The sequence below is a fragment of the Prinia subflava genome, chromosome 12, assembly GCF_021018805.1.
Source record: "Prinia subflava isolate CZ2003 ecotype Zambia chromosome 12, Cam_Psub_1.2, whole genome shotgun sequence".
Taxonomy (NCBI): Eukaryota; Metazoa; Chordata; class Aves; order Passeriformes; family Cisticolidae; genus Prinia; species Prinia subflava.
In genome coordinates, this window is record NC_086258.1 from 14,352,713 (window position 1) to 14,377,018 (window position 24,306).

General features: G+C 47.5%; 2 protein-coding genes and 1 long non-coding RNA gene across 8 annotated transcripts in view; 2 read left to right on the forward strand and 1 right to left on the reverse strand.

The window, feature by feature from the left end:
* Positions 1-5,793, forward strand: part of CACNG4 (calcium voltage-gated channel auxiliary subunit gamma 4) — a 44,402-nt gene extending 38,609 nt beyond the window's left edge. The window contains exons 3-4 of the mRNA XM_063409084.1: positions 482-622; positions 1,459-5,793. Of these exons, the coding sequence (XP_063265154.1) occupies positions 482-622; positions 1,459-1,997 (680 nt within the window). The 3' untranslated portion in view covers positions 1,998-5,793. The remainder of the gene's footprint in view (positions 1-481; positions 623-1,458) is intronic.
* Positions 2,289-9,288, reverse strand: LOC134556785 (uncharacterized). 6 transcript variants are annotated; one of them, XR_010081940.1, is made up of 3 exons: positions 7,827-9,288; positions 6,435-6,621; positions 2,289-5,377 (listed from the first exon to the last, which is right to left on the reverse strand). It is a non-coding gene; the product is annotated as an uncharacterized LOC134556785 (long non-coding RNA). The 6 variants fall into 6 exon arrangements; XR_010081939.1 differs by having other exon boundaries at positions 6,435-7,357; XR_010081938.1 differs by having other exon boundaries at positions 6,435-7,357; positions 7,602-9,288.
* CACNG1 (calcium voltage-gated channel auxiliary subunit gamma 1) lies at positions 9,283-19,784 on the forward strand. The gene is made up of 4 exons (XM_063409089.1): positions 9,283-10,115; positions 15,804-15,878; positions 17,939-18,076; positions 18,799-19,784. The coding sequence occupies exons 1-4, from the start codon at positions 9,875-9,877 to the stop codon at positions 19,023-19,025; spliced, it is 681 nt and encodes a 226-aa protein (XP_063265159.1). The 5' UTR covers positions 9,283-9,874; the 3' UTR covers positions 19,026-19,784.
* Positions 19,785-24,306: the final 4,522 nt, after the last annotated feature.

The window sequence follows — 24,306 nt, forward strand, 5'->3', positions numbered from 1 at the left end:
CTGGACTTCCTGGGAAAAAGCCCCAAAGATTGAGGCCACTCAGCTGAGAGTCAGTGTCACTCTGGCCACCTCATGGCTTTGGCATCCCAAAAACACACCCAGAAATGCAGAATCAGTGATAATTCCAGCAAAAGGGGATAAAAAAATGGTAATAAGTTAGATGGTAGGAAAAAATTCTTCTCTGAAAGGGTTATGAAGCACTGGAACAGTGTCCCTGAGTATGTTCAAAAAATGTGTGGATGTGGCTGCACTCAAGGACATGGTTCAGTGGAAATCATGGTGGAGGTGCTGCTTTCACTGCTGGATCTGATGATCTTAAAGGTCTTTTTCAACCTTAACAATTCTCTGGTTCTATTAAATCATTCTTCCTAACGATTTTAGGAAAAAAACAGGGTTTTTTAGACTCTAATTTCCACACTTGCACCTAAGGAGGCACCCAAAATGATTCCTCTGCCCGCCCTTCCCACCTGTCTCCCTCCAGGCATCGTCCGTGCCTCCAGCGTGTTCCCCATCCTAAGCACAATTCTGCTGTTGCTGGGAGGACTCTGTGTCGGAGCAGGAAGGATTTACAACAGCAAAAACAACATTATTCTCAGCGCTGGGATTCTCTTTGTTGCAGCAGGTATGTTCTATTTAAATTGAGTTCTTGAGGAGTGCTGCCTTTTTCAGCTGGAAAAGACTCTAGAAAAGCTCCTTGGCAGGGCTTTCCCTGCACCCTTTTCCTGGACTGAGGGCATTAACAACACCACACCAGGCAAATTTTTTCAAGACCAAGTTATGCTTTTGAAGCCCCACAATAAGTATATTCTAGAAAAGCTTTTGGTTTTCCTGCAGAAGGAAGTGAAATTCAGTAACAGGCATGTTTTACACTATTTAAAATGTATTAAATGTTAGATGAATCAGTCATCTCTTATACCTAGGGGCTTTTTTTTTAAATATGAAGGCAGAAAACATCCACCTTTGATAGGTGAGCCCGTTTTTCACGCTAGAAACATCTGAGAGAGCCAGCCCCATTGTTAATAGCTCTCCCTGCAGCCTGTATTAAGCATGCTGCATTTAGATGAAAATTCAGCAAGGTGGAAGAGAACTTATCCTGATCAAGGTGAACAGCCATAGCCCTGAGCTCCAAATGTATTTTTATCATTCTTGTGCATGTTAGAGTCCCACTCACAACATCAGCGAGCTCCCACATGCTGCTGCTTTTCCACTGTGGCAATGAAGAGATGAGAAAAAGTCCTGCTGAGTATTTTGGTATCCATGTGAGCACATGTGACCCAAGTTGAGCTACTGGTTGTTTTTCAGAAATAAATGAGTCCTTGAGATAAATGTTAGAGTGAATAAATGTAATAAAACTTCCTTGTCCTGGTCTTAGAAAAATTCAGGTCCAGAAAGTACCATGGCTTGAATTTTATCTCCCCAGCCACATAAACACTGATTTATGTTTTTTTTTTCCTCTAGGTCTAAGTAATATCATAGGGATCATTGTCTACATATCCAGCAATGCAGGTGACCCAAGTGACAAGCGAGACGAGGACAAAAAGAACCATTACAACTATGGTTGGTCTTTTTATTTTGGAGCCTTGTCTTTTATTGTGGCCGAAACCATAGGTGTTCTGGCTGTGAACATTTATATTGAGAAGAACAAAGAGCTGAGGTTTAAGACCAAGAGGGAATTCCTTAAGACTTCTTCCAGTTCTCCTTATGCCAGGATGCCAAGCTACAGGTACAGGAGGCGGAGGTCCAGATCCAGCTCCCGATCCACGGAGCCTTCTCCATCCAGGGACATTTCTCCAGTTGGCATGAAGATAGCAGGCACCATCCCCATGAACGAAATCTCCATGTACACCCTTTCCAGGGAGCCTTTGAAGGTTACCACGGCTGCCAGCTACAACGCAGACCAAGAAGCCAGCTTCCTGCAGGTCCACAACTTCCTCCAGAAGGAGTTTAAGGAAGGACTCCACGTCAACATGGTCAACAGGAGAACGACGCCCGTCTGAAGCTCCTTCCTTCCTCGTGCTTTTTGGAGAGATGCCCAAACAGAATGGATCTGTTAGGAGCGATGTTAAAATACCCTCTCACCTCTTTAATTGTGGCATGCGTTGAGGTAGCAAGTGGAGATCCTCTGGACCAACATAAAGATATTTACACGCTCGTAGCTTTTTCCGAAGCTATTTGGAGTTTGTTTATTTCCGTTCTTGGTGTCACAAGATGAAGGCAGTTCGTGTTCCTGCACTTTTGTAGTGTGTACACAGTCGTGGAGAAACTGCAAAGGACTGGCCACCAGTGTGTTTTAAAGGATTACAGAAAAATTGTTGTACTTTTTTTTTTCTAATATTGAGATCCCTTAATACAAACTTGCAAATATAATTTATAACCAAGCCCAAGGATGAAAATGAACTACTCATCAAGCGAGCCACTTTCCTTCAACACGGCGTAAGCTTTGCCTCTTTCAGAAAAAAAACAAAAAGGAAAAAAAAGAAAATATTTTTGAAGGCAACACTTTCTAAAACTGACCTGTGCCACTGAAACCATAGAGCACCCACGTACTGAGCATTACAGACTCCCTGAAGGGGTGGGAAGGGGATCTCCCATTCCTGGGGTAAGGCATCCCTTGGGGCAACGCAGGCCGAGGAGCAGAGGGTGGGTGCGTCTTGAAACACCTGGGAAGGGAAAAGAGATTAAAGCAGGTGGGACTTGAGCCTATTTGCAAATATCATTTCTTGCCTAACGTTTAGAAAACTTGAATTCTCTCTTCGACGAGCCCTAGTGCCTGATCCGGCAAGGTGCTGAGTGCTGGCTGTCAGGAGCCCCTGGAGACTCGCGGAGCGCGGCGGGAGCAGGGCTGGGTGTGCCACGCTCCTGATTTCCTTCCTTTCCTTCCTGATTTCCTTCACAAGTGCAACACTAACACCACTGCAAACAGAGATCTCCCACCAGAGACCGCGCCCGGGCTCAGCGAATCCTCCCGCGGCAACGGGAGCCGAGCGCCGACGGAGCAGATGGCAACTTTGTATTTTTTAAAACAGAGAAAAAAAAAAAAGAACAAAAAAAGGGGAAAAAAAGAAAAAAAAAAAAGAGAAAAAAATTTAATCACCGTTTATGAGATATTTATTAAACTCTTTTTATTATGAATTAAGTGCCGCATGGTGCAAGGTATAGTTGCTTTTAGATGGAGATGGTGGTTCGACCTAATTTAATTTATTTTGTAATGATGCATCTACTTACGGGCAGAGAGTCCACAGCAAACTCTCTGCATCACGTAAGGAGGGAACTAATTTGTACCCTTTGCTTCTGTATGTTTCTAAAAGAGTCTGAAATACTATTTTTTTTTTCTTATAAATTCCTGCTTTCAGTTTTTACACTTAGGCTTGGATCTCAAAGCTCGAGGGCCTGACTCAAAGGTAATTTAATTTAATTTAATTTAATAGTACTCATGCTGATTTAGTGACCACTCGACCAAGCCATATGAGAATGAGGTGCCCGATTCCCCACATATGAATTAGATGCAGTGAGAGAGGAGCATCTAATTCCTGTAGATTCCTTGGAATATCCCCATCATCTTTGCCCAGAAAATCTTTGCTAGGATAAGATTACACAAGTGTTGACAAGAAAATATCCATAATTTGGAAAGGGTCACTGGTAGTGGGAGATCTCAACCAAACTGTTAAAACCTCTTTAGTCTTAATTTATCCTGTGATGGCCCCGGGGCCAGAGACTCAGTGGTGGTTTGGATACGAGGCTTTCAGCTAGTGGAACCAAGTCCTCCAGGGAAATCCTGGAGAAGCTGCCTTAACATCCCAAAAAGGAATTGAACCCCCTCTCCCCCAGAGGAACCCTGCTCAAGCCTCTCTCCTTGCAAGAACCAAGACACAATTCTCAATTTTAAGCGAGAGTCTTCCCCTGGTCACTGTTAAGCTCTGCCTGGCCCTCAGCCTGGCACAGCCACATCCTTATTTTGGCAGAGGTGGGTTGGAGCCTTCATCCCTGCTCATTAAGAGTTTCCATTCAGGTTAAAACTCCACTGGGATCCTTTTTTCAAACCTCTGAACTCTGAGAGCTAAAGCGAATGGAGCGATGGGAACTATTTAAAAGTAGAAAATGTTGTGCTACTTTCTGTATCAACACACTATGGAGAAAGATGTTACACAAGCTTTTTAAAAAAAATTCAAACAGAGGCAGAAAAGAAAACTTTTTTACCTACTTTTCGGCTAGGACAACATAAAAGGGTTCTAAAACTATTAAAGTTCTTGATGAAAGGTTTTTTTTACAAGAATCTTTATGCTTTCAAACAATAAATTATTTCCTACTTTTTGAGACTTCGTAATATTAAAATACTTTGATTAGCTATGATAGAAGTAGAAGTTTGCAATGAAAAAAAAACCAACCTTCTGTCTCATTAGTGTGTCATACTAAGTGCTAATTAATTTACATCTAATTATAGTCAATGTATTTTTCAAGTGCAATTTCCCAGAACTATTTGTTTCCCACTGTGTTAAAAAAACTAATAGTTAGAACTAAGTCCTCATCCGTGTTTACTGTAATTAAGAATAAAACCATTCCCTTTCAAACCAGGAGTTAGATATAGGCTGTTTCTCTAAACTCATGTACCTTGAACTGGAAGTGGACAGTGTGAGGTTTGCTCTGCGTGGGTTTTGTTCTTTTTAGTCGTCGTTCTCCAGTGAATGTGCTTCAAACCACCCATCTGATTCCAGACTAAGTCCAAGGTTTTTCTTCAGCCCAGCTCAGACCTGCAGAGGCTCGTGGGGTGTTTTTGGCAGAAATAAAAAGTCTTGCTGAGCGTTTTGGGATGTTGCTCCTTGCCAGAGCCTCCTCGCCCAGGGCAGGGCTGGGTCCAGCAGCTCTCCAGGAGTGATGCCCTGTTTTGGTCCAAGCTGGAGCATCTGCTCCTCCTCCAGCAGGAACCTTCAAGAGATGGAGCTGGAGCAGGGATCATGAGATGCTCGTGGGGTCTGGACAGGGAACAAAGTCATGGGGAGAGAACAGGGACCGGAGCTTTTGTCCTGTGGGACAACAAGAGCTGCAACTGAGAACTCAGCAGATAAGTTGCAGGGCAGCAAATTGTTCAACCAAAGCCAAAACCAAAAAAAATCCATTTGACAATTACAGTAAAAAAAAAAAAATTAACAAAACCCATTCCTTTCCCATGAAAAATTTTGATTTTGACAAAACTGAAAAATTTGCAGCATTCCTGCCCATGAACAGTCTTGCTCCATGGTTGATCTATCTGAACAGAGTTAGATTGTGCTCAGACTTTGAAACCACTCAGTGATAGTTTAAAAAAATTCATCTGTTCTTCCACATCTCTCTGGTTTCCCTGGACAGCATTGAACAAATGAGCTCCATTTCCCAGCAAGGCCTGCAGATGTCATAAAACCATATCATTAACAATAGTTGGTCTTTTGGTTTATAACATACTGTAGCAGCAGAACTAAAAAAAAAAAAAAAATGCTATTGGATCAGATTTGATTTTCCAAGAAACAAAGTTTCAGGTATACCATGAGCTCTCTCTTCCTCGTTTCTCATACACAATAGGAGTAAAAGAAGAAATCACTTCAGCTGCCCAGACATCTAACAATAAACTATTTTTCTATTTCCTTTTCTCTCTGTATGGATCACATATCCACAAGGGCTAATATATCATGTCCCTTGAGGCTACATTTCTGTCTGCAGTTCTAAAGTGTTATTTCCACTGTGCTTCAGTTCTACTGATATAATCACAACCATGTATAATGTACTTAATCCTTACTTTTTAAATAAACCATTTTAAATGTATTTGGTTTTGTGTGGAGAAAGGTATACAGATTTTTAATTTCCAAATTCTCTGAGCTGAGATTTTTGTTTATTTTTTCACGTTTTTCACTGTTTGATTGCAGCTGGCCGTGTTACTGGGAGCCAGTATTTCAGAGGAGAAAATACTATTCTTGTGGTCCCATAGACCACAAAGTCTCCAAGATAAGCTATCTTCACAATATTTTCAGTTATTTGGTTGGAAATTAGGAAAAACTTTCTCATTTCCAACTTAAACTTGTCCCATATGAGACACACCATGGTCTCAGTGCCCAGTTTGAGCCTGGTGCGGTGGCCAGAGGCCACTGCAAACCACCCTTGAGGAAAACAACCCAGTGTGATCTGAAGTGCCCTCCCTGAGCCTGAGCTTTCCTCCAGCCTCTGAGCTTTCTTCTGAGCTCACCTTGAGCATCCTCCTCTCCCTGACCCTGCCCTTTTTGCCTTTTGGAGGAAGCCCAGCCCCACATCTGCAGCTCCCACAGCTTCTCTTGATCAACACCGCAGAACCCCAGCGGTGCCGGGCGCGGGTCGGAGCTGAGCAGCCTCTCCCAGCCAGCCCCAGCCAGCCCCGAAGCACAGACAGCATTTCCTCCTCAAACACTTCTTTTCACTTCTTTTCACTTCACCTCCCAGCTCCTCAGCCTCCAGACTGTCTGCAGAGATGAGGACTGGCTGCCTGTCTCTGCCCACCTCTCGCAGGCTCCCGATGAATTGGCACGTCTGGAGGGAGGCAGAGGATTCATCTTCTCAAACGCCTCTGACGGGAGGCACTGAAGCCATTTAAAGCTCAGGCCCAAAGCTGCTTCGCTTGGACTGAAAGAAATAAAGGTTTTTCCCACATTTATGAGCAAGTCTGTGGGGAAATGGTGACCCCAGGGGCTGCCCCACTGTGAACAGGGTGTTGGGAAAAGCGGTGATGTTTGAGGAGGGGGGGACAGAGACAGGCTTTGGAAAGTGGAAAAAAGAGGATGTGGCATTTCCTTGGAATGAGAGAACCAACAGACACGGGCAGTGCAGAAACTCAAGGGGAAAGGAGAGGCTGTGCATCTGTCTGCAGCCCAGCTCAGCTTTCAGCCGGGCTCCCGGGCCAGGGGATCACTTTCCCCACGGCACGGCCGGCGGTATTTTGGGAGCACCGAGCTGTGGTCAGTGACAGGGGCAGCAGGGATGGCCAGCTACACAGAGAGAGTGGGAGTCTATTGAAAAATAACCCAGCCAGCCAAAACACACACATTTAGCTCTTGTGTTCCATGATTTCCACCCCAGAACTGGGGAGATTTTGTTGGTGGCATTGCCAGGTGTTGGTTTGCAGACCCCACCCTGATCCCAGTGGTCTCACCACACTGGGGCAGAGGCTGGGAAACCAAATATTACTGAGGAGACCCTGTCTAGAAAGCTCTGAGCTCACATTTGAGCTGAGAGAAGAGCAGGTGCTGCCTCCCCTCTCTGGGTTATTCTGCCCTGGGAAGAGCCTTCTGCAGAGCCTCCTTCTGCAAGCAGGGAACCACAGAGTGAGGTTAAGCTGGTCGTGGTAAATGCTGGGGTTGGTCTGAAAAAAACACAGAAGAGTGCAAGTGAGCCAAGCCACCACCTCTGCCAGGGAAAAAAACAACACAGTAGGTGGGCTTCAGACGCCTCCTCTGGCATTTTCTCCAGAAAAGAAACAGAATTGAGTCCCTCACTTGCTGCTGCTAAAGTGCAACTAATTGCAGCCCTCCCTGCTTTCCAACAGGTCCTCATTAATAATCTGTTTATGTTTCATGTGATATCGATTTTTAAATGTGAATATTTACCAGCTGACACAGGGAGGCTGCAGGAACCATTCCCAGAGGATTAGGTGTCATGGTCTTCTGGATGTGCAGAAAACTGCCAGGGTTTGTTTTAGTCCTGTGCTCCTCCAGAAATCTGTTTTGTCTTTGCATTTGCCAAATGCCCACAAATAACCCACAAAACTCTTTTTTTTCCCATGGGCTGGAAACTCTAGGTCATTTTGGGGGGGTCTGGGGAGAGTGTTTCACCTCAGCTGCAGCAATGTGAGCTTGGGATGCCTCTGCTGCCCATGCTGGGGCTCACTGAAGCCTGTCCACACTCCCAGCTCCACTCAGCAGTAGGGAAGGATCAATTATTCCCTTCTGATTTCACTCCAGTTGTTTCCTGGAAATTAAGAAACTCAGAGCCAAACCAAACCCATAGAACATCTCCAGAATGAAGGATCTAAATGAGAACAAAAAGTGATTTCTGCCAACACTGGAAGAGGCACAGAGACCAACACCAGTGAAAAAAAATTAATGAGTTCCCACCCCTGCAGTCCTTGTAGGTTGTAATTAGTCTAAAGCAGGATCATTAGCACTTGATGCCTCAGCAACCAGAGCCTCACTTTGTTCCCACATTTGCAAACACATATTCACTTCCCCTGCTCCACCTGTGGAGTTTGTAGCATCAAGGAATTGAAGTCGAAATGCAGCTCCTGAGATCCACTGATGTCTAGTGAAATCCAACAAGAGCCTACTTCAAAGGAAAAGGCATTACATCTTTAATGCATTTCTTTTCTGGCTGAAAGTCTGCTCCCTTTAGGCCTTTCTGCTTTCATGACAGCTCTTGGTTCTGGTTTGAATGGAAGGCTCTAATCTCTCTGCCAGCCCCAGCATGGATGTGCCTGTGGTCCCTGCCTTGCTCCGTGTCCCCACTGCCCTCCCTGGTCCCCTTCCTCTCCAATTTTGCACCAGGTTCCCTCACTCCTGCCCACAGTTCCCATGTGGGGCTCCAGATGCCATCCTGGGTGCCCACACGTCCCTCTGCTCCACAGGGGTGTCTGAGCCATCCCTGTCACACATCAACCAGAGCAATGTTAACCACTCTAAGTCATATTTCAATTACAGTGATTTTGGACGAATTTTTTTTAACTTACACTTTATTTTCTCACCCTTTCCCATGCTCTCCCTACATTTGAATTCCTTGCTCCACATCACCCTCATCAACTTGAGCTGACACCTCTGCACCTTTATTTTGCCATCAAACTGGGGTGTTAATAAAGCAGCACTGGAGTAGCTCTGACATTATCTTGACACAATGATATTTGCAGCTTTCCACTGGCATTTTTTTAACCATTATTTTAACATTCAGGTACTGTCACCCTCCTCAGTTTGACATCACAATTGTAATGTCACCTCCACAGTGGCCTCTGCATTGACATTACCATCAAATTGGCTTCACAATCAGCTGAAATATCAAAGAGAAGGAGAGAGGCTGGCCCAGCCCCAGTAATTTGGGCTTAGGCAAGAGAAGTCACCCCTGGAGAAAGGAATGGATGTGTTGAGTGGCTGCTGGAGTTACTGCAGTCATTGAGGGGAACCTGGTTGACAGGAAAGTAAGCAAGTATTGGAGAGATACTGCATTAGAAAAAGACACAAAAAAAAAAAACTAACAAGAAAAAAAGCAAAACAAAAACAATTAAAAAAAAAAAAAAATAAAAAAACACAAAAAAAACCCACAACATCCTGGAACCCACAAAACCCCCCAACTACTCAGACCAGTTCAGGTTAATTTAAAATTATTATAATAAAAGCTTAGAATAAAAATAATTATAATAGAAAGAACTAATAAAATAAACTAGTTGGCTTATTTTAACACTCCCTGCCACAGCTGTGGGCTCTGGCAGCACGTCCACCTCCGAGCTCCTGCGAGCCTCAGGCGTGGGCCGAGAGGGCTCCAGGGCTATTAAACTGTTTAGGATCAGTCTGAGCTCAAGCCCAGCACTATTATAAACACAGATGTTTTTATAACCCCGCTGAAAAGTTTAATCATCTCATTAATGCCTATTTCTGGGCATGCTGCAAGTGCAGAGATCCCAGTCCCTGCGCGGCGGCTGCAGCCGCTCGGGCAGCGCCCGCCGGGCCGGGCGTGGGAATCCGAAGCAGCCCGGGTGTGACGGGGCCGAAAGCTGAGCTGTGCCTGGGGAGCTCCTGACACAGCCCAGCAGCTGCCCCCGGCCCCGGCGCTGACATTTGCAGGGCTCAGATGCGCCAGGACCGCGGGAGCCCCGGCGAATCGCCCGGCCCGCCGCGACATGGACGAGAGCAAACCCCTGAAGGTGCGGCTGACGTTCTCCGTGATCCTGGTGGGCATCTCGCTGCTCTTCGCCGCCGTGGTGACTGACCACTGGGCCGTGCTCAGCCCCAGCCTGGAGGAGAACACCACCACCTGCGAGGCGGCCCATTTCGGGCTCTGGAGACTCTGCACCAAGAGGATTTTCATGCAGGAGCAAGGCCCCAAAGAGAGGAGCTGTGGGCCCATCAGCCTGCCAGGAGGTAGGTGAGCACGCACGGGAGACAGCGCCAGGCTTTGCTTAGGAGGCTGGAGGACATGGCAAAGGAAAAGAGGCTCCATGTCCCCCTGGCAGAAGGAAAACAGGCTCCATGTCCCCCCTGGTAGGAGGAACGCAGGTTCTGTGTCCCCCGTGACAGAAGGAAAACAGGCTCCATGTCCCCTGTGGTAGAAGGAAAACAGGCTCCGAGGTTGGGATGGGTGCTGGGGCTGTTCTCGTGTTGGTACAAACACACCTCGTTGCCATCTCTCCTGCTGGGTTGCCTTGGTCTGTTTGTGACCGTGTTTGAGTCTCCGTGCAGCGGAGGCAGTGGTGGGGAGAAGGGGAGGAGGACTGGGCGCAGTGGGAATCACGAAGGAGATCGGGATGGAGGGAATCTTGCTGAACCCCAGCCGAGCCACCTGTTGATAGCAGCAGGCAAGAGAGGATTTATGGTGCCACCAAACCCAGCTGGAGGTTCAGCATTTCCAGATCCACACAACCCCAGAGGAACAGCCCATCCACGGCGGGCACTGGGCTGCCTCTGAGCTGTTCCAATAACAGCCACTCCTCAGGGCAGGATGGTTTATCAACTTCCAGAAAAAAAGGGGTCATAAATTGAGTTTGAATCAATTTCTCAAGGACTTAGGGAGCCTCCTCACCTCTCACCAGAGGCACCTGCTCCCACACACGTCTCCACCTCCAGCCCAATTGATGGGGAGGGCAGTGGGCACGGCAGCTTTCCGGGAAGGCTGCTCCATTCCCGTGGTTAAAGGAGCTCATTATGTTTTTGCTGATTGCCAAGTCAGCAACATCCGCGCCGTTTGCACTAATACACTCCCTCTGTGACTGAGCCACGCTGCTTTTTTAGAAGGCTTATAGGGTATTGGAGGCTTTCCAGAACAGAAATAACAGGATTGCCTTCGTGTTAGACTCACTGCTTGAAATGAAATATATGTTAACACATATTTGAAAATTTCCTGTGAAAAATCTTCCTGCTCAGGCTGCCTGTATATTGCCTGTATTACTGCAATTCTTTATCTCTTTGGCCAAATTACGTGTTATGAAGAGAGGAGCTGAGCCTCAGCATGTGGATCTGCCTCTAACCAAACTTGGGAGTGTGTCATCCATATGCTTAATGTCTCTCAGGAAGGTTCTTACGTGCCCAGAGTTGTATTCCTCGCTGCATTCCCTCCCCCACGCACAGAGAGCTCCCACGAGAGGAAAAACAATAGAAATTGGTGGATAAACAGCCAAACCGCGCGGCCGTGGGGTAAATATAAAGCTCATAAATATCCAGCTGTCTGCACAAAGCAGGGCACAGGGAAGCAGGCGCTATCTGTGACAGACATCAGCATGTGCTGGCATTGGATCCATCCCAGCGCCGCGTTCCGGGCGTGGATAACTGGGAATTACGGAGGGGCTGCGCTGGCCCCTCACCAGCGCTGCTTCACCCCCTTTTTAAAGGTATTTAAAGGGAACTCAGGTGACAGCCTGTGTCACAATCACGTTCCAAAGGGTGAAATTCGCACCTGAATTATCACGTAAATCGTAAAACAAAATAAATATCACGTAAATAAAAACAGCCTTCGTCGCAGTTTGGGAAAGGATCAGAGCGAGGGCAGGGGAGCAGAGCCCCGGGGCTGGGGCTGCTGAGGGAGGCTGTGGCCACACGGCTCCTGCTGGATTGATTTCACACTTGTGGGAAGGGATGTCAGCAGGGAAACACCAGGGCTGTGAGACCTGCAGCAGCCGAGAAAATGTGAATGAACAAACGCGCAGTAAAAGAGCAGATGCAGGCGCTGCTTTTCCTGAAAATCATGAGATATAAGCAGACATTACTGCCAGGACTGGGAAAGAGGCATCAGAATTTATCACTGAATTAATAACCATTTACCAGTCACTCCCTGTGGAGGAAATGGATGGCATGATTAACGTTATTTATTGGGTTTTGAGCTCAGCACAGTGCAGAGTGGGGAGGATGACTTGGCTCGCCGTCCACAAAGCAGGGCTGTGATTTAGGCAGAGCTTTAAAATTTTACAGCACCCATCCGAGGGTGTTGACAAATTGAAAAGGGTTCAGCATCCTGCTGTAACAAATAAAAAGATCAGGGAGATGGTTGTTAAAACCAGGCAAATTCAGATTAATACTGAGACACTTTTAACTGTGGTCAGTGGGCACAGGGCATTTTATTGCCAGCTGTAAATGGAGTTCAGCATCACTGCTCCTAGCTCTGGTGTTGGTGCTGCTCTGAAAAGTGGCTCCTGTGATCTGGGCAGCAGCAGGGATGTTCAACAGCCTCAACAGGTCCTTGTAAACACAGGAACCTGAGTGGAGGCCACTGGAGAGGAGAAGTGCTGCAGCAAAGGGGCTGTCAGCAGGGCTGTCTGTTCTGTGTCACGGGAGACTCACCCTGCGAGGCAGGTGTGAAATGGAGCTGCTTGGAGAGACCATCCCCAAAACTCTGTGTGTGTCCAAGGCCAGGTCAGAGCCCAAGGCCCCTCCGTGGCTCAGCCCTCACCCAACACCTCCTCTGAAGTCCCAAACTCTTCACAAATGGAAACCCACACTAAACCCCAGGATTTTCTGACCATTGACCTGTCCTAAGCCCCCCATGCTCTGTCCATCTCAGGCTCCAGGGCAAGGTGAGCTCCAGCCTTTCCCAGCCTGTCACTCCAGTGCTTACAGGGGACAGCTGCCACCCCAAACTCTGCATGGCCTGAACACCTCAGGGTCCTTCCAGCTTTTCTTTCCCCCACAAAGTCTCCAAACTGCAGCTCCCCGAGGTTCACCCACAGCTGAGTGTGACTGCACTTCTGCATCCCATGGATCCAGGAGAGATGGATCTGAGGGCAGGGAGCAGGAGGGCTGTGAGGGGGGGTCTTGGAGGGGTCAGGACACCCTGTGATAAACCATGGCACAACCCAACCACGTTCATGCAGGCACAGAGCCCCTGGGGTGAGCTCGTGGCAGAGATAATGAAATTGGGGTGGAGAGAAACAAAGATTGCCACAGTGTTCATCCATTCTCAACCCCAGTGTAAATCCTACCTGTTATGGAATCGTGCTGTGACATAAATGGGCTTTTCTCTTATTCATGATGGCACCAGAGTCATTGCAGTGCCTCAGCTCTGCTGAATAGCAACCTGTTGAAACATATCCCCAGCTGAACAGAGCATGGGAGCATCTTTAAACTGAAAACAATTCAGCATTTCACCAAAACAAATCCAGTTCTATTTTCCCACAAGTGCATTTTCCAAAAACACCAACCTGCTTGTGTGATGACCCCTTTTATCACACATTGGCAGAGCTTTGCTGAGGGCCCCACGGGACAGAGGCAGCTCCATTTCCTGCAGATAATTCCTCTGAGAGGTTTGTGAGGATGGAGGGTGGCTGGACTGGTCTGGTTCCCCTGCAGTGGACACAGAGCTGTGCTGTGCTCACACCACACCAAGCCTGGATGCCTCCACCTTTGTACTGCACACCTGGGGACTCCTTTGAGTTCAGGCTCTTTAAGGAATTAATGAACAGCTAAACCAAACAATCCCAAAATAAAGAGTCCCAGACACAACGTGCAGCCTCAGCCACCACTGAGCTGCTGGTGGAGGCACACAGCCACTGCTTTGAGGCTCAAAATTCACAATTAGAGTCACAGAGGGCTGAGATCAAATGTATTTCTTCCAGTAATTTGCAAGGATAATAAAGAACAGGTCAGGAGATGCCAGAGCTAAACATTAACCTCATCTCCAGCAAGGAGAATCTGCAGATGAAATAAAAGTCAGCTTATAAACTTAAGTAGATAAGAGTGTCTCGAAGGAATCTTCCCCTAACAGTCCCAAAAACGCTGCTTTGCAATTACCTATCTCCTGGGAAAGGGAAAATAAATCCTCCCTGAGTCACTAACTCCATCTGGAGAAAAAAACCCACAAGAACCAACAGGTAGAACACACAGGGATCTTCTGCCAGAGAAATTAATTCAGGGTAAGGAACCCCTGAAATGTTCAGAGGCAGAAATCCACAGCAGGACCACGCCTGGCCTGGCTCAGGCTTCACCCTGTGCTGGAGCAGCCTGGCCCAGCCTGGGTGTGGAGAGGGCCACAGCTTCTCCAGGGCACCTTCTGGAAGCTGCTGCTAACTCAATATTTAATGGAAGAGAAGCCCCTAAGGGAAGGGGCCCCTGCTTTTGTGTTTCAGGCAGCCTTGGCTCCCTTTCCTGGGCCACTGGGAGCCCCTGGGTGCTCCAGGGGTGCTGGGGTGGGTGCTGGGGTGGGTGCTGGGGTGGGTGCTGAGTGTGTCCCCCCCAGCTCAGGGCTGGCTCAGCACGTCCCCACCAGTGCACCCTTCCTGCAGCCAAATTCCTGGCGAGCAACTGTGCTCCCTGCTCCACACCCCTGCAAACCCTCAATTAAATCAGTTATAAATAGCAAGAACACCCTCCACCCTTGCCCTGCTGCTGCCAAAGCTCCGAGTCAGCAGGTCCTCAGCAGAGCCTCCCCACCCCGCTGGGGCCGAGGCTGGAGTCCCCTGTGCCTGCAGTGACTCTGCTGCCCTGGTTCACCCTCCCCAGGCTGGAGGAAAAAGGATTGTGGCAATTGAGAGACTCAGCTGACAACTCCCCTCACCCCCAAATCCCCTGCCCCACAGTCCTGATCCCTGCTCACTTCTCAACCCCTCTGCAAACACCCTGTACCTGTGTTCATGAGAGTTCCAGACAGAGGAACCTCACAAAACTCCCTCTAACTTCTGACTTATCAAATTCATGTCACTGCTCTGATGGGATCGAATTCAGATAAAGCCCAGCATGAGAACCTCTTTGCCCTTGGCTCAAACAGCCTCCCCTTCCCTGGGCAACTGCTTGGGCTTCAAAAAGCTTTGGTCTTTTTTGCTTTGTTCTTTTTTTTACTGACAGCCAAAAAAAAAAAAAACCAAAAAAAAAAAAAAACCAAAAAAAAACCAAAAAAAAAAAAAAAAAAACAACCAAAAAAAAACCAAAAAAAAAAGCGCCAAAAAAAAAAAAAAAAAAAACAAAACACAAAAAAAACCCAAACCAACACACAAAAACCACACACACAGAAAAACACCACAACCCAAAAAAAAAAAAATAAAGCTCTAAGCATCCCTGATTTAGTAACCATGTGCTTTGCTGCACTGCAGCAGCCTCGTCTCTGGGACCCCCAGATCAGCAAAACCCCCCCAGTGCCACACAGGGATCTGTGAGTGCAGAGCCAGGAGGGAGAGGTGGATGAGGACCCTCCACCCTCCCTGTCTGCACTCCAAGGTCACACAGCCCCACGGGTGGGCTGGGAGCTGCCAGCTCAGCTGTGGGCACAGCAGGTCCCATCCCCAGGAAATGCTGCAACACTGAGAGGCAGAAATGTGATGGCCAAAGACAGGGTGAGAAAAATCATCTGTAATTCATATTTTAAACAGAGGAGCAATCAGCTCTGAGAGGGATACAAAAGGTATCAGGGGGGCTTCAGCCTTGTCCGTGCTGGAGCCCGGTGTCCTCACCTGCCCCCAAAAAAATCAGATCCAGCTCCAGTTCCTGGGTACCACCAAGGGTAGGGAGCCTCAAAACCACTGCAAGTTCGCTACATCAATAAAAAGCAAATTCAGTTTTGAATTACTACATTTTATTTATTTTATTCTGTGCTTCCAAGAGCACAGAATTGAATTTTCTTTTCTCTTTCAGACCACAACTGCTCCTACTTCAAGCATTTCACTCCAGGAGAGACCTCGGAGATATTTGAAGTGACCACCCAGAAAGGTAAGGATGATTCCAAAAGAATGTTTTCTTAATGTTGTACAAAGTGATGGGCACACAGGAAATAATGGAAAGGAGTCCCCAGAATGAGGGTTCAGCCCTGGTTCCACTGAAAGCAGCAGAATTTCTAACAGGCACCATCAGCTGGGAAAAATGTGGAAAATACCCTGGACAAGGTCAAATCCCAGCTTGCTGGGGACAATTATTTTTATATATGATCACACCCATAAACATGATTTTACATAAGTTGTCCCACAAATATATAACAATGTCAATACCCAGGAAAACTGCAAAAAGTCCTTCCAGCATAAAAATGCCTTTACAACATTGGCACTATCCGTGACACTCAGCCTTTGCCATTGAAGGGGAAGATATTAATAAAACCTAAATGAATAAATCATACCCCAAGCAGAGTCTTGACCCTGAAAAGAAGTGCAGAGGCTCTCTGAAGGCCATTAGGAATTTTATGCTTCATATTGATTTTATATGAAAGCCATGTAAAAAAATAGAGCGATCGATGAATGGAAGGAACAGGGATCCCACAAAGACATGAACTGTCAGTGTTTGCAGCAAAATTGTCTTTCATGGACAAATTCCACATTTTTAGTAAGTCCAAGTATTTTGAGGGCTCCTCTAACATGCTTCTCTCTGATTCTCAGCCTCTCTTTGGGGACAAATTCCTTCATAGTTTGCAACACAGCATTTTACTGTTGAAAATGTGAGCCACTGGATACATGTATTAATCTGCTTTGCTTCTAGTGGAAATTGTAATTGGTGGAAAACCCCGAAGATAGGTTCCCTAAAAGAGTGGCTTCCTAAGGCAGGAAAGACAGGAATTTTAACTGGATAGAAAAGCACATATCTGAGATACCTGCTTTTGCTATCTGATCCAGCCACCTGATCTTCAAAATGCACCCAATGCCTTCAGGGCAATGCAGAAAAAAATCAGGAAGAGTTTCTTCTCCAGAAAAAAAAAAAAAAAAAGAAAAAAAAAAATCAGAAAGAACTTCTTTTCTTCGGGGCAAAAAGAAAATCTTAAGCCCAGCAAAAGTTTCTACAATGAAATGAACACTTTCAGGCAGTTCCAGCACAGAGAAAAGAGAAACATTGAGAAAATGACAATAAAACAGTGATATGAAAAGCAGGGAGAACAAAGAGTGATCTGCTGTTCCCCTTCGCAGAAATAGCTCATTTGGATGGGAGCTAATTAGTAACAGGCAAAAAAAATTCTTCATGATTTTGCCTGGGAGATATTTTTTTAATGGCTTGAAAGGCAAATATCATCAGGCACTGTGATGTTCATGCATGGATACATGTGTTAAATATTAAACTAATCTGAAAACGAGCACAACATGCAAATGAAGGTCTGAATTACTCAATTAGCAACTCCCCCTCCACCCAGGCACTGAGCAGTGCTGGGCTGGGGGAAGTGTCCAGCACATGGTTTAGCATAAACCAGGATTTTGGGGGGGTTTAATCCCGTGCCCTGGAGAAGCTGGGTTTTCACAGAGCTGGAATCACTGTTGTGAAGGCGAAGGAATAAAAGTGAGCTGTGCAAACACTTCACCCCTGTGAGGACAGCCTGCTGTGCCAGCCCACAGAGCACTCAGCCCTCCGTGCACGGCCAGGGCTCTGCAGAAAGCAGAATGGAATAAAAGCAGCAGAGAGCTGTCTCTTTACTCTGGAGCAGAGTTGGGGTGAAGGAAGGGATGAGAGCAAGGAGCCCAGCAAGGCTTTGACAATAACAACATTTCCATGGCAGAGCTCCAGCAGCCCCACACAGGAGGGCTGGGGAGCAAAGGTGCCCTGGGCTGTCTCAGGAGGTGCTCAGAAAGCATTTCCCTTTCTGTTCTGCATTTATACCCTTCACATTCAAAAGATACATGGCCAATACTTGCCCCCATTTTCACTTGAGGGAAATAATTCACAAAAGCCACCTCACCCCGGCGTCAGGGGTGCACGTATTTTCAGAGTGAGCCCCTGCAATGTCCCCACAGCTGATGGCAGCGGGCCCATAATGTGCACACTGTCATTTTTGGTGGGTTTTTCCTTTCTTTTGGCAGAATACAGCATTTCAGCTGCAGCCATTGCCATCTTCAGCGTTGGCTTTTCGATCATCGGGACGATCTGCGTGCTCCTGTCCTTCAGGAGGAAGAGGGATTATCTGCTGAAGCCAGCATCCATGTTCTACACCTTCGCAGGTACCAGCAGGGCTGCTCACATTCCTGCACTCGCTTCATAGGACAGCACAGAGGAACTTAAGATAGATCCCAAGGGGATGGAAACACTTCTAAAAATGCCCTGAGAGGGTTTTCTTCCTGGCCACAGAGTACAGGTCCCTGTGTGGTGTGAGAATATCCTGTTCAGCAGCTGGTCTGTGCTTTCTCCAAGCCCCTTTAAAAGTCTATTCACTCCCTTCTAGTATATTCACTGTCAGTCCCAGTCTGAACCAGGGACACATAATATTCTGTCTCATTTATTAAGTTTCAAACCAACAAAATGGCTGATCCAGGCCCAAAATACACAATTGTCTGCCAAACACACCAAGACTGCACCTGTACACGAGCCAGGAATACTTTGACATGGCACAATGAGCACAAGGCAGAGGTGCAAATTGTCACCTCAATATAAAATCGTCCTCAACCTCTAAAAAAGCTCTCTAGGGAATGCAATTATTCCTCCCCCACTTTGAATTTCCCATCCAATCCTGCCTAAAAGATCACACTCAACAAGTCAGTGGCTGACCTCAGTCATGGCAGAGCTCCTGGCAGTTCTGAGCACTGGTTCCTTCAAACACTGAAGTCAGTGACTCACCTGTGAATCTCACTGCAGTTCCTGTATGCAAAACAACAGATGAGGCGGTTAATTAAGGATGAAAAATTGACAGCTGGTTATTCAACCCACTGCTCCTATCTTCCTTCAGGTCTCTGCATCATCATCTCCGTTGAAGTGATGAGACAATCCGTGAAGAGGATGATTGACAGCAAGGAGACAGCCTGGATCAAGTACAGCTACTCGTGGTCCTTCGCCTGTGCCTGCGCCTCCTTCGTGCTGCTCTTCGTCTGTGGCATCGCCCTCCTCCTCATCGCCCTGCCCCGCTTCCCCCAGAACCCCTGGGAGACCTGCATGGATGCAGAGCCCGAGCACTGATGTTCCCTGCACCCAGGAAAAATAGCCAGAAAAGATCTGTGTTTTTTAAAATGCCTGGGTCTCTCTACACAATGTGCTCTCCATCACATGAGTCATTACTGAACCAAGGCATGTTCGATTGCAATCGTTGCTTTCTCTTTTCCTCACTTTTTTTCATTTCTTTTTTCTCTCCTTTTTGATCCTTTTCTTCTTCTTTTTTTAAAAAAGCAGAAAGAGCACTCAACACCACGATGGGTGTGTGTGAATGGCACTGCTCTGTGCCAATTTGGGGCTGCCCTGTGCTGATGCAGTTGAGGGGAAATCTGTGTCTGAGGCAGCTCGGGCCACAGAGGAGGCAGCTTTGCTATGGAGAAGATGTTTGGTGCAGTTGGGCATAGATCCATGAGGAATATCAGGCTTTTCTACTTTACTTGGTCACAGAGACACTCTGTGGGGACTCAGTGTCCCCATTTATGTCACACTCCTTCCCTCAGAAGGGTTATCTTGTTTCCCCAGGGTAAGCTGGAGATCCTCATGCTCTTCTATTAAAATGTTAACATTTGATAAAAAACAAAACAGAACTTTGCGTAGCATTGGTGTAAAAATCCCCCCTCCAAATTTACACCCTGCAGTTCCATTCTTTTAAATCAAGTGTAAAACCCCACAAAACAGAGTGTTGTGTTTTGCTTAAACTTCAGCGGCGAAGCCAAGAAGTACTGAACATGAAGAGTGATATTTTCCTTTAATAAAAAGCATAATCTTCTGGTAGCATGATCTCCTGGAAAATTATTTTGATGGATGAATCACTTGGCCCATCAGATTCTGCCAGGTCCACGACAACAGAGCAGAGCTGGTGGCGTTTGCTGCACGGAGCTCTCGTTTGCTCCTCCTGAGCGGTTTTTAAGAGCATCCTGCTCTGCTCGCTGCACGTGTGTACACAGAGCTACATCTCAGGAAAAACCCTTCAGAGCAGCTGCTGGGAGGGACAGGAGAGAGGGAAAGGAGAGAGGGAAAGGAGAGAGGGAAAGGAGAGAGGGAAAGGAGAGAGGGAAAGGAGAGAGGGAAAGGAGAGGGGGAAAGGAGAGAGGGAAAGGAGGGAGGGAAAGAGGGAAAGGAGGGAAAGGAGAGAGGGAAAGGAGAGAGGGAGAGGAGAGAGGGAAAGGAGAGAGGAAAGGAGAGAGGGAAAGGAGAGAGGGAAAGGAGGGAAAGGAGAGAGGGAAAGGAGAGAGGGAAAGGAGAGAGGGAAAGGATTCTGTCTGGAAGGGCCGGCAGGGGCGGCCCTGGGAGCGCCCTGCCGCTGCCTCGCTGCTGCTGCTGCTGCAGCATCACAGAGCCCAGGCAGTGCTGGGGATGCTGCAGGCGCTGCTTTGTTGCTGGGAGCCTGCAGGGCTCTGCACAGCTGCCTGAGGCACTTTGGGGGCTGGGGGTCCCCCAATCCAACCATCAGCAGCACTGGGGGTCCCCCAGCCCCACACGCTCACCCAGCCCCTCCAGCCAAGCCCTTTGCACCCTCACAGTCCCCCAGCACCGTGGGGTGTTTCTTTTTTTTTTCTTTTGTTCTTTACAGTTCAGTTTTCAGAATCTGCTCAGCATTATCCCCCCCAGGCAGGAAAAGTATGTGGCTTACAGCATACTCTTTTCACCCAGTAATTTAAAAATCAGGAGAAAGGGGAACTGAAGTGCTCTTCCCTCTGTGTTAGGCTTTCCACAGTCCTGAAGAAAACCAGAATTCCTAACAGAAAAATCTCTGGTCAATTGGAAGAGGTCTGAAATCATGGCATGCTCAAACATTTGGAGAAATTCCCCAGCAATCCAGTCCTGGCTCGAGGGGCTGCCCTCAGCCCTGCTCAGCCCCAGCAGCCCCAGCCAGACTCAGGCTCATCTCCATTTTCCCCATCAGCAGAGTGGCAGCGAGAACAGAAGCCTTTTGTGAAGCTGCATTAATGTTTTCCAAGCTCTTTGAAGTTGAAAAGCACTACAAATAACACATATATTATAAAGTTTTGGGATAAAGCACTCATTGGTGCTCAGATCTGAGTGTGAGCTGAGGAGCTCTGCCTGTCTCTCATCATGAGAGACAAGTGCAAGTCTTCACGTTGTCACAGAACCACTCTGAAATGCTAAATGGTTTTGAAATCTTATTTTTGGGTACAGAGCTGACATCCTGAATTTGCATTTTCATTGTTCAGGAAAACAGAGGCTAGTTTCTAGGGAGAACCTTCACATGCAACAACAGAAAGGAAAGGAGTCAGTGTGACCACCGGGGTGGCTGACCCTGCCTTGGGACATCCAAACCTACACAGCAAAGATTCATCTAAGCAGAGCACCTGGCAGGAACAACAGCATTCCCAGCTCAGCCATCATCATCATCATCATCACCATCACCTCAGACATGCCATGGGTTCAGATAAGCAAGGTTTGGGGACAGGGGTGTGAATTTGTCACTCCACTCAGAGCAGTGGCACATCCTGTGTCCCTGGGAAGCCCTTCACCTACCCACACCTTGTCTGAAGTGCCATCCCTCTCTTTCAATACCTCTGCTGGAAAAAAAGTAATCTCTAGATGGGTTCTTACCCTGATGGCCCAACTTTTTGCCCAGCCAAGACACTGCTTATACACCCGTGCTGATACTCCAGACCTGCACATTTCAGACAAACACACCCTGGAAGGTCTCACCCATCCCGTGCACGCTCCTGATCCGCTTCCTCCAAGCCCCAGTGAGGGCAGTGCAAAGATTCCTGGTGAGTGCTGGGCTGTGGCCTGGATCCAAGGTTTTACAGCCTCTCTGAGATCACTTTACTCACGAGGCAGAGAAAACACCCAGCTCACAGCATCGAGATCCTACACCCACAGCCAGAGCTCGGGCAGCTCAGCCAGATGCCTCCTAAAGCCCTCAAGTCTCAGAGTTTTATTCTCTTTCTGCTCCAGGCTGAGGCTTGGTGATCATTCCCTGCTCTGTAGGGTCCCTGTCAGACTGAGAAGCTCGTGGATAACTTCATTTTCTTCTTCCAGATATTAAGAACTGCTAAAGAGGGACTGCCCATTAAATCGGTCATTGGCATTCACGGTGGGAAGGGCTCTGCTCCCGCAGCAGGTTTGTTCTGCCAGAGAGCTGATAATGTGTTTTAAGAGAGTTAATAAAAGTAATTTGCCTTCATAAAGGAAAAGGAATATAATGTTGGAGGGGGGAGCTGTAACCAGCTTCAGTTTTCATTCTCCCAGCTGAGCAAACAGCAGGGAAGAGCCACCAGAACCTCAGGAATGTACCATGAAAATGTGAAGGAAATGTCCTCAGCAGCAGGGAGTCAGCAGAGCCAAACAGGGATGGGAACCTGGCGGCTACACACCAAACAGGAGCACTCCTGGGTGTGGGACACAGCCAAAGAACTGAGTGGGAAACAGGCACCAGAGAGAGGGAGAGGCAAATCAATTTGCAGAACAAGGAACAACCACCAGCCACCGTGAAATCCTGAGTGCGTGCCCCGGCCCTGGAGACCCACAGACACCTCCAGTCACAGCCCCTGGGGCATTCACCACTCCCTGATCCAACAGCAGCACTGTCCCCTCCTCAGACAGCCCCAGAAAGGTGCCCAGGGCACTGCCCAAGCCCCAGTGCAGAGATCCAGGCTGCTCCAGTGTGCCCAAGCCCAAGTGTTAAATCACAGCCAACGCAACAGAAGACGTGAAGGTTTTTGTTTATGTAAGATTTGCTGTGAGGCGTGGAGAGAATCTGCTTCCCTTGTTTTTAAATGCTGTGCTGTGTGAATTTAATGTGCAGAAAAGGTGTCAGACAAGCAACCCTGAAGAAGAAAACTGCCTGTTTAGCAGCGAGCTGAGCTCTTGAACACCCTTCATCTGCAACGGGGCTGTGCAGGCACAGCCCAGCACCAGCGGGTGGGGAGAGAAGAGCTCAGCACACAAGGCAGCACAGATGGGTGCAGGAGAGAGGACTGCACCCAGAAATCCTGACACACACCATTATTCCTCCTTTAGTCCACACCTAGAAAGAGCCAGCATGTGCAGGATGCTCGGGTGTTTGATCACCCTGACATAGTTTACAAAGGCACAGCTATTTACTGATTTAATTTGGTTTGTCATCACTGATCCCTTTTCCACTCTGTGATTTCCTGGTGGCCATCACCTTCTTCTCCTCACTCTGACAGCTGCGGAAATGATTTCCAGAAAATCCCAAGGACCTGGGAATTTTCCCCCTACAATGAGATCCCTGGCCCTGCTGCAGAGGGACAGCTTCTCACCTGGGCCTGTCATCTCTTGAGGAACACACCTGAGCCAGGAGTCAGGAGAAGTCTGCAGCACTGCCAGCCCTGGGGAGGGCCCTGGGGATTCACAGAGCCCCTGGGCTCCACCCAGAGCTGCAGTCACATGCCAGGAACTTGACCACGGGCAGAAACTGTTAGAGAATAAACCCCACCCTAACTTAATTTAAAATGAGCTTCCACTGTCCACAGCAGGACAGTGCCCCTTGGAACACTGCATTACTTTGTAACTTAACTACAGGGGTATTAGGCTGCTCTGTACCATAAAACACACACAGCAGTGGGACCTGCTCTAAAAGCATCCATTCCAATTATTTCCCCTTTCCATTGTCACCAAGGGACAAGAAAAGAGCGTCACAACTTTGTTTTGACTGAAGTAGAGGATGAGATTGTCGTTGCTTTGTCACATTTGATCGATGCTCGGGCTCCACTGTAGCTATTGAACATAAATTCAAGGCATGCAGACATCACACATCCCCACTCTGCATCAGACACTGAGCTGCTTTGCTGCTTTCTTCAAAGAAATGAAGGGAAGGGAATAAACTCGAATTTCTGGGCTATTTTCTGTGTAACAGAACCAGCAGCACAGTTCTGTTTGGCAGGGCTGAGGCTCAGCTCCGTGCCCAGTATCACCAGTCTCACTGGGAGCACCTCAGTGGCTTCACAGCTGGTCTTGTTGAGGTATTTACCCTCCAGCAGGAAGCCAAATCTTCTGAAAAAGGGACTGACAAGATCTTTTAACCAGTCTTGGATAATTCATATCGCCGAGCGTTCTGTAATTTGTCAGAAGCATCCATTAATCCTTAACGAGGTAAAAACTCCTCAACATTTCTCAGCTGAAGTTGCCAAAAATCCCCCACACCGAACTGACATTTCCACTGCTGCTGCTGCAAATCCTTTTACTTCTCTTGAATGGAAGAAAAAAAACAAATTTAGAAGGGTTCAGCCCCTGCTCCCTGACACAGCCAGCAAAAAGAGACTGGCTCAAGTATTGCTACACCAACAGAAATAGCCCATATTTCATG

Bases quoted from the DNA above. Each gene is read 5' to 3' on its own strand.
- CACNG1 (XM_063409089.1), top strand. From the start codon at position 9,875: ATGGACGAGAGCAAACCCCTGAAGGTGCGGCTGACGTTCTCCGTGATC. The intron at 10,116-15,803 runs GTAGGTGAGCAC...TTTCTCTTTCAG, and splicing joins GCCCATCAGCCTGCCAGGAG to ACCACAACTGCTCCTACTTC. The intron at 15,879-17,938 runs GTAAGGATGATT...TTCTTTTGGCAG, and splicing joins TGAAGTGACCACCCAGAAAG to AATACAGCATTTCAGCTGCA.